Source organism: Pristiophorus japonicus, chromosome 7 (assembly GCF_044704955.1).
Source record: "Pristiophorus japonicus isolate sPriJap1 chromosome 7, sPriJap1.hap1, whole genome shotgun sequence".
In the NCBI taxonomy this organism is placed as follows: Eukaryota; Metazoa; Chordata; class Chondrichthyes; family Pristiophoridae; genus Pristiophorus; species Pristiophorus japonicus.
The window spans coordinates 50,403,534-50,420,282 of record NC_091983.1 but is presented as its reverse complement, the minus strand read 5'-3'; the positions used below and the strand labels follow the sequence as shown (position 1 = coordinate 50,420,282).

The following is a 16,749-nucleotide window of genomic DNA, read 5'->3' as shown; positions in this document are numbered from 1 at the left end:
AAGTGAGGTTAAGGTGGCAGAAGTGATCTGTCAATTGGTGAGGGAGGTTGCTCCAAGGAGATGACAGTGAATAGAGAGTTCACTGCAGCACTTTCAAACTGCATTCAGCTCAAAAGTCTCTTCCAAAATCTGAAAGCTTCAACTTCTGACATTGGAAAGTGAACAGCTGTGAAATGGTAGCTTTCATACCACTTCTACAACTGCCAACTGGCCAAGCAAGCGAGTCACTGAGAACCCGACACACTTACCTGGCGTGTTCTCCGAGGAACGGCAAACCCGTCAAAAGGTTGGTAAAATTGTAAGTGCCTACCTTTAAGCCTCTTAACTAGCATTTAAGTACCTTCTAATGATGTTAATTACCTGTCCCACTGCTTGCTGTCGTGTCTGCTATCCGAACGCTGATCTGACAGCTGGGAAACTCACACGGAAGCGGGTTCAGAGCGGGATATCGCTGTCAATCAGGGCCATTTTGACAGTGGGCCCGCCTCCAAACCCGCACTCGCAGGCTAGGAAGATTCCGGCCAATGTTTCAGGTTGATGACCCTTCATTAGATTTGGTCATCAACCCAAAACGCTAACTCTGTTTCTCTCTCCACAGATGCTGCCTGACCTGCTGAGTATTTATGGCATTTTCTGTTTTTATTTCAGATTTTCAGCATCTGCAGTATTCTGCTTTTGTAATAGAGATCTCAGCTTTGATGTGTGTTAAGTTATGTAGTTTCAGCCAGGGTGGTGATGGGCCTCGATTTTCAACTTTCCACCTGAACACCAATCTGGAGTTGTAGATCAGCCAACCATGATAGAAATCAATGGTAATGCAAATCAGTCGCTTTTTTTTCAATGGGCACGGATCCACGATGCCAGTATTACGCCCAGGTAGAAAGTTGAATATTTACCCCGTCACGTCACTATAATTGGGTTTACCAACTCTGAGCTGGAGGTGAGAAAAACTATCCTAGTTCAGATTGTCATTTTGGAAGTCACACGTGTGTGGATAATTGGATTTGGCTATAATGGCTGCATCATCAAATTGCTTCCCAACACACACAGTCTGTGCTCAAATGTGAAGATAACTAAGTCAAAGTAATGGAGAGCTATTGATTCTCAGCAAGACTTCGCACTTTCAGGGAGGAAAGGTCAGGGGAGAAAATCAAAGGGGAGGTTGGAGAAAATTAAAATGATCAAAATAATCAGAGTCATCAAGAAGAGGAACAAGTAAATTGCATTGAGTTGAATGTGTGTACTGCTAGCACAATTTCTCAAATCTTGTCATTAAACACATACTTTCCTGACCTAATGTCACTTTCTAATAGGGCCCTGTCTAAATTGGCTAATTTATTTTGCTTCGACATTAAGATCTGTCACCTTATTTGCATGCTTCAACCTCAGTTCCACTCAGTTTTAACATTCAAACTTAGCCCCTCCTCACTTTTCTTCCTTACCTTCCCAGCTTTGACCTTGTCCCCTTTTTATCTTAATCATCTCTTAACTCAGCCATGATGCCATGATGCCATGATGCACACTCGAATCTGCAGTTTTAACCCCTGCCTGACTTAATCCCTGCATCTCACCTGCAGTTTTCTCTTTCTGCTTTTGATATATTTATTGCCAGGTGCAGAATGAACTTTGTTATCACGGGAGCAGTTGCTCCATATCATATGAGAAGTAATGAAGTGCTTTCCAGGTTTCATAGTATTTTTAGGAATGTAATTAGGCTTTTAATGAACAGATAGAGCCTTTTGTGTTGTGCCAAGTACACAACCTCAAATTGTCCATTCAGGGTCAATGCCTGGAGCATCAACTGAGATCACTTTGAGGAAGGATAAGTATGGGAGTATCCAACAAGTTGAATGGTCAAGCACTGATCTATTAGTGCTGATTGAACTTACTTGGGTCTTCTGGCATATATGTCGGGCAAAGTACTCAGTACGGAGTGAGGAGCAAAGTGGCTATCAGGGAAGGAGTGAGAATGTAAAACTTTTGTTGGCAGATGCAGTTAATGTTGACAAAAACCATACATGGGGGAGAGCAGTCAGTAGCATCTAGCCCCTGCAACATCTCTTCAGGGAATATACCAATGTTATCTGGGTCCTATAGTGTATAGTGTAGGAAGAGTTATTGTTGACCATCAGTCATGGGAGGACTGTGCATCGACCGGGGCCTGGATTATCCCAGGAGTCAATATAACCAGAGGGAGGGAATTAAGTTTGACTTGTCCAGTTATCTGTGACATTGAAGGAAATTGCTTCAAATGAGACAAACTGAATCGCAGGCCTTAGTTAATTTGTTGATTTCCGATTGTAATTTTGTCTGTGATGCAGCATAAACATAACGTAATGAGGTACATCTTTCAGAGACATGGAGGGTGGGTTCTATATAGCTGCAAAAGGTTTATTGTTCATTGAAAACTGCATATCTGTCTGTTACACATTGCCTATTCGGTAACTACAAACAATTTTAAATGTTGGTATATGAGTTTTGGTAGACCTACAAGAAAGAAAGACTTGCATTTATATAACGCCTTTCACAACCACCGGATATCCGAAAGCACTTTACATTCAATGAAGTACGTTTTGAACTGTGGTCACTGTTGTAATGTAGGAAGACTAGATTTCAAACAACCGACAAAAAGTGCATTCTTCATTAATCACCTCCTCTTTCTCCAGCATTTTCATAAGGTATTTTTGGTACATGAGTTTTGCCCCAGGAGAAAACCTGCCAAAATTCACAGCAAGATTATACTCTTGTTTCTATAAATCAAATATAGAAAGTGTGGTAAGTTTTTTTTTAAGTTCAATATATGAGAGGGGAATGTCATGCAGGGTTTTTAATTGTGTTTTTAACTCATTCTGTGCCAGTTGTAGTACAGTGTGTAGCACACTCACTTCTGAGTCAGAAGATTGTGGGTTCAAGTCCCACTCCAGGCATTTGAGCACAAAAATCTAAGCTGACGCTCCAGTGCTGTGCTGAGAGAGTGCTGCACTGTTGGAGGTGCTGTCTTTCAGATGACATGTTAAGCTGAGACACCGCCTGCCCTCTCAAGTGGACGTAAAAGATCCCACTGCACTATTTCGAAGAAGAGCAGGGGAGTTATCCCGGCTAATATTTATCCCTCAATCGACATAACAAAAAAACTGATAATCTGGCCATTATCACATTGCTGTTTGTGGAAGCTTGCTGTGTGCAAATTGGCTGCCGCGTTTCCTGCATTACAACAGTGATTACACTCCAAAAGTATTTAATTGGCTGTAAAGCGCTTTGAGACGTCCGGTGGTTGTGAAAGGCGCTATATAAATCCAAGTCTTTCTTCCTTTCTGCTAAAGAAATATTGAAACTTAAAGAAGTAATAAAGAAAAAAATGCTTTTCAAACAAACAGAATTCAGCTCTCTTTTATGATTCTTAGCAAGCTGCAATAGTACTTCAGGGTTTCAAATCCCTCATTCTTCTGAGAGTAGTTTTCGACAGCTTTGGAGGGTACTTGATATTATTCACCACGCTCTAAAATTGCTGAAGGGTTTAAAGTAATGCATAAAACTATCATTAATCTCAGAACAGACTCATTAATCTAAGAATAAACTAAAATGAGAGAGATTGCAGTGCAACTGGTATGCAGTTCAATGTCAGTTAAAAGGGATGATCTTTATTATACAGAATCCCGAGATCGAAGTGGATGAGAATGGAACCCTCGACCTAAGCATGAACAAACAGAGGCACAGAGATGGCAGCTGTGGCAGCAGCAGCAGCACTGGCCTGCTGACGCCATTAGAGCCAATGTCCCCACAGCGACAGAATATGATGGTCAACAAGTGCTACACAATGAACGAGAGTGATTGCTGGGACTTTCCGGTAGACTACACCAAAATGAAACCTAGGACGATGGACGAGGAGGATCTCAAAGAGGTATTTGTGAAAGGTGGTTGTACAATAAAACAAACAGAAGACAAAACACCTGTGTTTTACTGATTATGCATATTCATGATGTGCAGAAATAGAATTAAAAGTTTCACCACACTTTCAAAGAATTAGGATGCATTTTGACTTTCCTTTGTTTTACCTCTAATTTTTTTCAAATATTCATCAGGGCATATCATTGGAAAAGCAGCTCAGAGAAGCCCAATTGTCCAAATTAACATGCGCATATAGCTGAAATTGAAGCATTCTGTGTTAATAGTGATATCAACTGATGATAATTCACCCCTTTACAGTCAGAATCAGTAAATTCACCAATCCAGTGCCCTGACAATGTCATCTGGACTGTTTTTGAACAATGCTAATCAAAAAATAGGGAGTGTAGGGAGGAATCAAACAGATGTTCAAGTTAATCATAACCATTTGTGATGGCCTGATTTGTATGAAGGGAACACTGATGGTGAGGCTCCCACTTGAAGCTTGATTGACATCCCTGACAATGTGACATTCCTTCTTTGCATGTTAACTTTTTTTGTAGTTGCAGATGTACAATTGAACAGGATGGTCCCATGTTGGCGTTTGTGCTTAAGCCTGTATATTTTTATTTGCCATCAATGGTAGAGCTATTGTTGTTTTTCCTGCCACCCAGACATTTTTAATTTGCTTTTCAGCAGCTACAACATCATTCATAACACAGAATACAGAATAACAATAGAAAGAGAAGGATCAAACGACATCCGAAAAAAAAGGAACCATTAATGTTTTGAATGTGACTCTTCAATTCTGACAAAGAATCGAACTCAAGTCATTTGCCTACCGTTCTTATTTCTCAGCTGTTGACTTGCTCTGTATTTTTATCATGTTCTCTACTTACTTCAGATTTCCAGCATTTGTAGTTTTTTTTTAATCTGTTAACAGAGGGACGTGACCATAGTAAATTCAACAGCACATACAGTTACCCATATTCTTGTGCTGTGATGAACCTATTACTTCTAATAGAGCCAGGACTATATGAATGAGAGATCATATTTTAAAAAGGGGGCAGACAAAAAGCAGGAAACTATAGACCAGTTAGCCTAACATCTGCGGTTGGGAAAATGTTGGAGTCCATTATTAAAGAAGCAGTAGCAGGACATTTGGAAAATCAAGATTTGGTCAGGCAGAGTCAACATGGATTTATGAAGGGGAAATCATGTTTGACAAATTTGCTGGAATTCTTTGAGGATGTGACGAACAGGGTGGATAAAGGGGAAGCAGTGGATGTGGTGTATTTGGACTTCCAGAAGACATTTGACAAGGTAGAAACATAGAAACGTAGAAAATAGGTGCAGGAGTAGGCCAGTTGGCCCTTCGAGCCTGCACCACCATTCAATAAGATCATGGCTGATCATTCACCTCAGTACCCTTTTCCTGCTTTCTCTCCATACTCCTTGATCCCTTTAGCTGCAAAGGCCATATCTAACTCCCTCTTGAATATATCCAATGAACTGGCATCAACAACTCTCTGCGGTCGAGAATTCCACAGGTTAACAATTCTCTGAGTGAAGACGTTTTTCTTAGACTGTGTCCCCTGGTTCTGGACTTCCCCAACATCGGGAACATTCTTCCTGCATCTAACCTGTCCAGTCCCATCAGATTTTTATATGTTTCTATGAGATCCCCTCTCATCCTTCTAAACTCCAATGAATACAGGCCTAGTCGATCCAGTCTATCCTCATATGTCAGTCCTGCCATCCCGGGAATCAGCCTGGTGAACCTTCGCTGCACTCCCTCAATAGCAAGAACGTCATTCCTCAGATTAGGAGAACAAAATTGAACACAATATTCCAGGTGAGGCCTCACCAAGGCCCTGTACAACTGCAGTAAGCCCTCCCTGCTCCTATACTCAAATCCTCTAGCTATGAAGGCCAGCATACCATTTGCCTTCTTCACCGCCTGCTGTACCTGCATGCCAACTTTCAATGACTGATGTACCATGACACCCAGGTCTCGTTGCACCTCCCCTTTTCCTAATCTGCCGCCATTCAGTTAATATTCTGCCTTCGTGTTTTTGCCCCCAAAGTGGATAACCTCACATTTATCCACATTATACTGCATCTGCCATGCATTTGCCCACTCACTTAACCTATCCAAGTCACCCTGCAGCCCCTTAGCATCCTCCTCACAGCTCACACCACCACATAGCTTAATGTCATCTGAAAAATTGGAGATACTACACTTAATTTCTTCATCTAAATCATTGATGTATATTGTAAATAGCTGGTGTCCCAGCACTGAGCCCTGCGGCACCCCACTAGTCACTGCCTGCCATTCTGAAAAGGACCCGTTTATCCCTGTAAAGTCCTTACACAATACCACAAATCCACATGAGGCACATTCTATGGACAAGGTCACTCCATGACCTGAACCTTTTATTCACAGAACCAAGAAGCGATGACCCTGCGTGGGACCTCCCTTTATATACCTGGATGACCAGGTGAGGAGTGTCTCCCACAAGTTCACCCCCTGTGGTCAAGGTGTGCAATTCTTACGTATATCAGTATTGCAGTGTTGTTACATAAAGGTTACATACATGACATCACCTCTCCCGCAACATCTTATTGGGATCATAGGTTAAGTCTCTCGCGTGGTCTGCGCTCTCTCATGGAGCGCCGCAGTTGGGGCTCTGGTTGTTGAGCATTGGTATGTGTGTCTGTCACCTGTGGTGATTCCAGCCTGTCCGGGCTGACCGCAGGGACTGTGCATGCTGCTGAATGTTCTTGTTGCTCGTTCACTGGCGGTGGTGTGAATACCATCTCATGATCTTCCTCAGGTTCCTCAGTGTCCATGCTGAACCTTTTTTTTACTTGGTCCAGATGCTTGCGGCATATCTGCCCATTTTTAAGTTTAACCACTATGACCCTATTACCCTCTTTGTCTATTACAGTACCCTCAAGCCATTTCGGCCCCAAAGCGTGATTGAGAACAAATACGGGGTCATCAATTTCTATACATCTCCCCCTTGAATTTCGGTCATAGTACTCGTTTTGGAACTGGCGCTTGCCCTCAACAATGTCGGACAGGACTGGATGAATGAGGGACAGCCGAGTTTTGAGTGTTCGTTTCATGAGTAGCTCCGTGAGCGAGTGCGATCTGGACCAATAGGACAGCAGGAGACGCGATAGGCGACATTGAAGGGAGGGTCCTTGAATCCGGAGCATGCCTTGTTTTATGATTTGGACTGCACGTTCCGCCTGGCCATTGGAGGCCGGCTTGAACGGTGCTGTCCTGACATGGTTCATGCCATTACCCGACATGAACTCCTGGAATTCGTAGCTTGTGAAACATGGCCCATTATCGCTAACAAGGATGTCCGGCAAGCCGTGGGTCGCAAAGACCGCGCGCAGACTCTCCACAGTGGTGGATGTCATGCACGAATTCAAAATGATACACTCGATCCATTTCGAGTACGCATCAACCACAATGAGAAACATTTTTCCCATGAACAGGCCCGCATAGTCTACGTGAATACGTGACCATGGCCTGGTGGGCCAGGGCCACGGACTGAGCGGAGTCTCCCTGGGGGCATTACCTAGCTGGGCATACGTCGTGCACCTGTGAACACAGTGTTCCAGGTCTGAATCAATTCCCGGCCACCACACATGTGACCGGGCAATGGCCTTCATCAGCACGATGCCTGGGTGCTCACTGTGGAGTTCCCTGATGAATGCCTCCCTGCCTTTCTGGGGCATGACTACCCAGCTGCCCCATAGTAGGCAGTCAGCTTGGATGGAGAGCTCATCCATCCGCCTGTGAAACGGTCTGACCTCCTCAGGTCATGCTCCGTGTGCGGGCGCCCAATCCCCAGTCAGGACACATTTCTTAATCAAGGATAGGAGGGGATCTCTGTTGGTCCAGATTTTGATCTGGCGGGCTGTGATGAGGGACCTGCGCTGTCAAAGTCATCGACAGCCATGACCATCTCAGCGCTTTGCTCCACTGCCCCCTCAGTGGTGGCCAGTGGAAGTCTGCTGAGCGCATCAGCGCAGTTTTCGGTGTCGGGCCGGTGCCGAATGGTGTAGTCATACGCAGCGAGCTTGAGAGCCCATCGCTGTATGCGAGCTGACATATTGGCATTGACAGCCTTGCTGTCTGACAGCAGGGATGTTAACAGCTTGTGGTCCGTTTCTAATTCGAATCTCCTGCCAAAAAGGTATTGATGTTAGCATGGATTTATGAAAGGGAAATCATGCTTGACGAATCTTCTGGAATTTTTTGAGGATGTAACTAGCAGAGTGAACAAGGGAGAACCAGTGGATGTGGTGTATTTGGACTTTCAAAAGGCTTTTGACAAGGTCCCGCACAAAAGATTGGTGTACAAAATCAAAACGCATGGTATTGGGGGTAATGTACTGACGTGGATAGAGAACTGGTTGGAAGACGGGAAGCAGAGAGTCGGAATAAACGGGTCCTTTTCAGAATGCCAGGCAGTGACTAGTGGAGTGCCGCAGGGCTCAGTGCTGGGACCTCAGCTCTTTACAATATACATTAACGATCTAGATGAAGGAATTGAGTGTAATATCTCCAAGTTTGCGGATGACACTAAACTGGGTGGCGGTGTGAGCTGTGAGGAGGACGCTAAGAGGCTGCAGAATGACTTGGATAGGTTAGGTGAGTGGGCAAATGCATGGCAAATGCAGTATAATGTGGATAAATGTGATGTTATCCATTTTAGGGGCAAAAACACGAATGCAGAATGTTATCTGAATGGCGGCAGATTAGGAAAAGGGGAGGTGCAGCGAGACCTGTGTGTCATGGTTCATCAGTCACTGAAAGTGGGCAAGCAGGTACAGCAGGCGGTAAAAAAGGCAAATGGTATGTTGGCCTTCATAGCTAGGGGATTTGAGTATAGGAGCAGGGAGGTCTTACTGCAGTTGTACAGGGCCTTAGTGAGGCCTCACCTGGAATATTGTGTGCAGTTTTGGTCTCCTAATCTGAGGAAGGACGTTCTTGCTATTGAGGGAGTGCAGCGAAGGTTCACCAGACTGATTCCAGATATGGCTGGACTGTCATTTGAGGAGAGACTGGATCAACTGTGCCTGTAATCACTGGAGTTTAGAAGGATGAGAGGGGATCTCATAGAAACGTATAAGATTCTGATGGGACTGGACAGGTTAGATGCAGGAAGAATGTTCCCAATGTTGGGGATGTCCAGAACCAGGGGACATAGTCTTAGGATAAAGGGTAGGCCATTTAGGACTGAGATGAGGAGAAACTTCTTCACTCAGAGAGTTGTTAATCTGTGGAATTCCCAGCCGCAGAGAGTTGTTGATGCCAGATCATTGGATATATTTAAGAGGGAGTTAGATATGGCCCTTACGGCTAAGGGGATCAAGGGGTATGGAGAAAAAGCAGGAAAGGGGTACTGAAGGAATGATCAGCCATGATCTTATCGAATGGCGGTGCAGGCTCGAAGGGCCGAATGGCCTACTCCTGCACCTATTTTCTATGTTTCTATGTTTCACCCCATAGACACATGCGAGTGCTTCCTCCCTTCCTATATCCCTGTTCAGCTTGAGAGAGTGACCTGGAGGCATAAGTCACAGGTTGTAGTTGGCTGCTGCAACACGCACCCAACACCATAGGATGATGCATCACGTGTCAGAACCACTTTCTTACAGGGGTCGGACAGGGTCAACAACTTATTTGAACAAAATAGGTTCCGCGCCCGATTGAAAGCCTGTTCCTGACAGTCCCCCAAAACCAATCGCAACCCTTACACAGGAGCACGTGTAGCGGCTCCAACAAGTGCTTAAGTTCTGCAGAAAATTCCCGAAATAGTTCAAGAGTCCCAGAAATGAACGCAATTCCGATGTGTTGCAGGGCCTGGGCGCTCGTCGAATCGCCTCCGTTTTGGATTCGGTGGGCCGAATCCCATCTGCAGCAACCCTCCTGCCCAGGAACTCAACCTCAGGAGCCAAAAACACACATTTAGACTTCTTGAGTCGCAGGCCTACTCGGTCCAGTCGGCGTAGCACCTCCTCCAGGTTGTGGAGGTGTTCCTCGGTGTCACGACCGGTGCTGAGGATGTCGTCCTGAAATACGATTGTTCCGGGAATGGATTTCTGCAGGCTTTCCATGTTTCTTTGGAAAATCGCGGCCGCTGATCGAATGCCAAACAGACACCTGTTGTAAACAAACAGTCCCTTGTGCGTGGTGATGGTGGTCAGTAGTTTAGATTTGTTGGCCAGTTCTTAGGTCATATAGGCTGAAGTAAGGTCCAACTTGGTGAACAGCTTGCCGCCTGCCAGCGTGGCAAAAAGGTCCTCCGCTCTCGGGAGCGGGTATTGGTCTTGTAGGGACACCTGATTGATAGTGGCCTTGTAGTCGCCACAGATCCTGACCGAGCCATCCGCTTTTAGGACAGGAATGATGGGGCTCGCCCAGTCGCTGAGTTCAACGGGCGAGATGATGCCCTCACTCAGCAACCGGTCCAACTCGCTTTCAGTTTTCTCCCGCATCACATACGGCACAGCTCTGGCTTTGTGGTGCACTGGTCTGGCGTCCGGGGTGATGCGTATCACTACTTTGGTACCTTTGAACATCCTGACACCAGGTTGAAATAGTGATTCAAATTGCTGTAGGACCTGTGAGCATGAACTTCACTCCACAGATGACATGGTGTGCACAGCCCCCCATTTCCAGTTCATCTCAGCTAACCAGCTCCTCCCCAACAGTGCGGGACCATTGCCCGGGACAATCCAGAACGGCAGCTGATTCACCGATCCATTATGTGTGACCGCCAACATTGCACTGCCTAGCACTGGAATGATTTCTTTGGTGTACGTCCGTAATTGCGTCTCAATGCGTTCTAGTTTGGGTCTGCTGGCTTTGAGTTTCCACAGCTTTTCGAATTGTTGAACACTCATGAGTGACTGGCTGGCCCCCGTGTCCAGCTCCATGCATACAGCTATGCCGTTTAATAGGACTTTCATCATTATGGGTGGCGTTTTGGTATATGAGTTATGAATGTTTGCCACATGAACCCGCTGAACTTCAGCGTCCATTGATTTGCCCCAAGCGTCGTCCTGCCTCGCAGACCCCTCATCTGGTTCATCCGCCTCGTATATTAGCCTGGTTACAGGCTTTCTGCACATTCTGGCTAAATGGCCACTGAGATTACAATTTCTGCAGACGAACTGTTGAAACCTGCAAGTCTTGGCAACATGTTTGCCCCCACACCTCCAGCATGAACTGAGATTCCCATTGTTGTGAACAAAAGAGCTGCTACAAGGCATTCCTCGCTGATTGTCCCTTTGACTGCTCTTGAGCACCCTGTTAGTGGGTGTCAATAGCCCCATCCCGGGCCGCATTGTCCACTGCGGGGGCGTAAATGTCCGTTCAGCCTGCCATTGTCTCTGTTGGAGACTTACTCCTGGGTCTGTTGCTGCCTGGGGTGTGTCGAACTGCCCTTGCCTGCCTGCGGGGCTCTGTGTCGTGTTTATGATATTGACTCCCTGATCCATCGCCACGTTGGAGGCAGAATTGCGCACGTATATTATCTTGGTTTCCTCCTCCCCCGCCATAAAAGTCTGAGCTACCAACACCGCCACTTCCAAGGTCAAGTTCTTGGTCTCAATTGGCTCTCTGAAAATCCCAACATGACCGATGCCCTCAATAAAGAAATCCCTTTGCATCTCCCCCCACCTGCAGGCGCCTGTGAACTTACAGAGGCTGGCCAAGTGCCGGAGGTCCGCAACGAAATCCAGTATGCTCTGTCCTTCCTGACGTCGGTGGGTATAGAATCTGTGTCGGGCCATGTGTACGCTGCTCACTGGTTTGAGGTGCTCACCGATTAGTTTGCTGAGCTCTTCAAAGATTTTGTCCGCCGGCTTCTCGGGTGCTAGCAGGTCTTTCATGAGCGCATAAGTCTTAGGTCCAGAGCCGGTCAGCAGATGAGCGCTTCGCTTGTCGGCCGCTGCATTTCCCAACCAGTCCTTCATGACAAAACTCTGTTGGAGGCTCTCAATGAATTCGTCCCAGTCCTCACCAACACAGTACCGTTCATCTGTGCTGCCGGTGGCCATTCTCGTGGGTCGTTGATTCCCGTTTCTCGTCGCTAATGTAAAGTCCTTACACAAATCCACATGAGGCACATTCTATGGACAAGATCACTCCATGACCTGAACCTTTATTCATAGGACCAAGAAGTGATGACCCTGCGTGGGACCTCCCTTTATATACCTGGATGACCAGGTGAAGAGTGTCTCCCACAAGTTCACCCCCTGTGGTCAAGGTGTGCATTTCTTACATATATCAGTATTGCAGTGTTGTTACATAAAGGTTACATATATGACAATCCCGACTCTCTGCTTCCTGGCCAACCAGCTTTCTGTCCACGTCAGTACATTACCCCCAATACCATGTGCTTTAATTTTGCACGCCAATCTCTTGTCAAAAGCCTTTTGAAAGTCCAAATATACCACATCCACTGGTTCTCCCTTGTCCACTCTTCTAGTTACATCCTCAAAAAATTCGAGAAGTTTTGTCAAGCATGATTTCCCTTTCATGAATCCATGCTGAATTGGACCGATCTTGTCACTGCTTTCCAAATGCGCTGCTATTTCATCTTTAATAATTGATTCCAACATTTGCCCTACTACTGATGTCAGGCTAACCAGTCTACAATTACCCGTATTCTCCCTCCCTCCTTTTTTAAAAAGTGGTTTTAGCTACCCTCAAGTCCATAGTAACTGATCCAGAGTCGATAGACTGTTGGAAAATGATCACCAATGCATCCACTATTTCTAGGGCCACTTCCTTAATTACTCTGGGATGCAGACTATCAGGCCCCGGGGATTTATCGGCCTTCAACCTCATCAATTTCCCGAATACAATTTCCCACCTAATAAGGTGCCACATAAAAGGTTACTGCACAAGATACAATTTAACAGGGTTGGGTGTAACATATTAGCATGGATAGAGGTTTGGCTAACTAACAGAAAACAGAGAGTCGGGATAAATGATTCATTCTCTGGTTGGCAACCAGTAACTAGTGGGGTGCCACAGGGATCAGTGCTGGGACCCCAACTATTTACAATCTATATTAGCGACTTGGAAGAAGGGACTGAATGTAACGTAGCCAAGTTTGCTAATGATACAAAGATGGAGGAAAAGCAATGTGTGAGGAGGACACAAGAATCTGGAAAAAGGACAAAGACAGGTTAGGTGAGTAGGCAAAAATTTGGTAGATGGAGTATAATGTTGGAAAGTGTGAAGTCATGCACTTTGGCAGAAAAAATCAAAGAGCAAGTTATCATTTAAATGGAGAAAGATTGCAAAGTGCTGCAGCACAGTGGGACCTGGGGGTACTTGTGCCTGAAACACAAAAGGATAGTATGCAGGTACAGCAAGTGATCAGGAAGGCCAATGGAATCTTGGCCTTTATTGCAAAGGGGATAAAGTATAAAAGCAGGGAAGTCTTGCTGCAGCTATACAGGGTATTGGTGAGGCCACACCTGGAATACTGCGTGCAGTTTTGGTTTCCATATTTACGAAAGGATATACTTTGGAGGCAGTTCAGAGAAGGTTCACTAGGTTGATTCCGGGGATGAGGGGGTTGACTTATGAGGAAAGGTTGAATAGGTTGGGCCTCTACTCATGGGAATTCAGAAGAATGAGAGGTGATTTTATTGAAATGTATAAGATTATGAGGGGGCTTGACAAGGTGAATGCAGAGAGGATGTTTCCACTGATAGGGGAGACTAGAACTAGAGGGCATGATCTTAGAATAAGGGGCCGCCCATTTAAAACTGAGACGAGGAGGAATTTTTTCTCTCAGAGGGTTGTAAATCTGTGGAATTCACTGCCTCAAAGAGCTGTGGAAGCTGGGACATTGAATAAATTTAAGACAGAAATAGACAGTTTCTTAAACGATAAGGGAATAAGGGGTTTTGGGGAGTGGGCAGGGAGGTGCAGCTGAGTCCATGATCGGATCAGCCATGATCTTATTGAATGGCGGAGCAGGCTCGAGGGGCTGTATGGCCTTACCCTGTTCCTATTTCTTATGTTCTTATGTATCATCAGCAGAATAGCAGGTGGCAATAAAATAATTTAAAATGTTTTGTTTGAAAACAGAAATGTTGATGCAATTTGCCGCTCTCCACCATTCTCAGGTTATCACTGGTACAGGTTTTTAATTTATCATTAGTGTGGGTCAGGGGAAGTAGATAAATACAAATACATGTTACGTATGCTGCACTGCCAGCTGCATTCTGTCATTTCTTTGGCAGAGCCCTTAGGATCACCTTGGAGGAGGTGTGGAGATACCTGTCTGTTTGGATAAAAATTTTAAGAGTTTCCATCATACTGCAGATGCCACACTTTGTATGAAGCAGCAATATACCACGGCTGAACAAACATTGAAAAAAACAATTATTCACACTGTGGTGTATTAAAGATTCTTTGCTACCAGTCAAGCCAATCAGCCTGAGGCTGGAAACTTACAAGCATTTAATAATCTGGAAATTCCCTCAGCTTCATGTGGAATGGTGGGGTTGTGTGGAAGACTGGAACCATAACTACCAGAGAGTTGTGCCACCATTCCCTCCCCATCCCCTTTCTTTCACGTTATGGAGGACAAAAATGCTGGCCATGCGAAATTCATGTCAGAAGAACGTATAAATGAGGAATTATAATATCAATTGGGAGTGTTCAGTACAGATTATGTTAATATAAGGTATACAGATTTTGTACTGTAGTTTGTTATTGGCATTGACATTACTAACAACTGTACAATTCGACTAATTGCTTTTGGCTCCTTCACGAATAGAAAACCATATAAGCACCTTTAGAACAGCAGAATAATATTAATTTCACTGTGACACACTGTGACCTCCAAATTATGGGAGGGAGTTTGTTTCTGTCTGTCTATCCATCTATTTAATAAAATAGTACGTGCCTGGCCATTTTCACTGTTCTGTGATAACCAGGTGACCATTAATGTACTATCATTCATGTGGACCAATCTCCTTGCTCCTGACCTCAGCCTTCTCCCTTTGCAACCAGTCTATTTGCTTTCAGCCTTAGCCTTTCCACTTCTACCCGCTCTTGAGCTTCTCTGCTTCCAACTACAGACTTGCCACATCCAGAAAAGTGATATATAAATACATGCACCTGGAATCTTTGGCCCCAAGTTTCCACATGATTTGCTCCTGATTTTTAGGAGCAACTGGTGTAGAACGGAGTATCTTAGAAATCGGAATTCTCGTCATTTAGTTTGCTCCAGTTCTAGTCAGTTAGAACAGTTTCACTTTGGAACAGAATTTTTTTTTCAAAAGGGGGCGTGTCTGGCCACTTACGCCTGTTTTCAAAGTTTTGTCAGTGAAAACTTACTCCAAACAAACTTAGAATGGAGTAAGTGAAGATTTTTGTACGCTCGAAAAAACCTTGTCTACACTTTAGAAAATCAGGCGTAGGTTACAAATCAGGCGTAGGGAATGGTGGTGGGGGGGGGTTTAAAGGGAAGTTTACAAACATTAAACACTTCAGTTTTACAAATAAAGAGCCATCATCAATAATAAATGATAAATACATCAATAAATCAACCAATAAATCAATCAAAAAAAATTAATAAGAAATAATTTTTTTTTTAAATCAATAAATAAAACATTTTCTACTTACCGACTGCAGCACCGGGAGCCCTCCAACAGCGTGCTGGGATGGACCCCCCCAGTGTGTCTCTGTCAGTGTCTCTATCTCTCTGTCTGTCTGTGTGTGTCTCTCACTCTCTGTCTGTCAGTGTCTGTGTTTCTGACAGCGAGGGGAGGGGGAGGAGGGGGGTAGAGGGAGAGAGGGGGGGAGCAGAGGGAGGGAAGGGGAGGGATGGGGGAGGAGGAGGAGGGATGGGGGAGGGATGGGGAGAAGGGGGAGGAGGGTAGAAGGGGGAGGGGGGGAGAAGGGGATAAGGGGGAGAAAGGAGATGGGGGAAAGGAGATGGGGGGAGGAGATGGGGGAGAAGGAGATGGGGGGAAGGAGATGAGGTGGGGAGATGGGGGGGGGAAGGAGATGGGGGGGGAAGGAGATTGGAGGGGGTGAAAGGAGAAAGGGGAGGGAGGCTGAACGGGCTGGGCCCGAGACTTCGGGCAGGGCCCGTCCCCAGCACCAGATTTACAGGTAGATGGCGTTGGGTCGGGACGGGGGGGTGGTGGGAGGGAGGTCGGTTCGGTTCAGGTCGGGGGGAGGGAGGGAGGGAGAGGGAGGTCAGGTCGGGGAGAGGGAAGTCAGGTCGGATCCAGTTGGGGCGGGGGGGGGGGGGGGAGAGCGGGAGTCGGGTCGGGTCCATTCGGGAGGGTGGGGGGAGCGGGAGTCGGGTCGGGTCCGGTCTGGGGGGGGGAGCAGGAGTTGGGTCGGGTCCGGTCCGGTGGGGTGGGGAGAGCGGGAGTCGGGTCAGGTCCAGTTGGGGGCGGGGAGGGAGCGGGAGCAGGAGTCGGGTCAGGTCCAGTCCGGGGTGTGGGGGGGGGAGCGGGAGTCGGGTCGGGTCCGGTCCGGGGTGGGGGTGGGGGGAGCGGGAGTCGGGTCGGGTCCAGTCGGGGTGGGGGGAGCGGGAGCGGGAGTCGGGTCCGGTCCGGTCCGGGGGGGGGGGGGGGCAGGAGTCAGGTCGGTGTCAGGTCCAATCCGGAGGCAGGAAGCGGGAGTCAAGTCGGGTCGGGAGGAAGCAGGAGCTGGCCGTGGGAGGAGCCTTAATCACGCAGACCCAGTGAGGCCATTCGGCCTGGGGTAGGGGCTTCGGCTCCTCCCACACAGTTTCGGGTGCCTGGAGCTACTGAACATGCGTGCCCACTGTAGCGCGCATGTGCAGA

The 16,749-nt window shown here is 46.4% G+C and overlaps 1 protein-coding gene across 1 annotated transcript in view; it reads left to right on the top strand.

The window, feature by feature from the left end:
- The window catches only part of myt1lb (myelin transcription factor 1-like, b), a 432,704-nt gene that overhangs the window by 288,387 nt on the left and 127,568 nt on the right, over window positions 1–16,749 (top strand). The window contains exon 13 of the mRNA XM_070884356.1: window positions 3,653–3,907. Coding sequence (XP_070740457.1) covers window positions 3,653–3,907 — 255 coding nt within the window. The remainder of the gene's footprint in view (window positions 1–3,652; window positions 3,908–16,749) is intronic.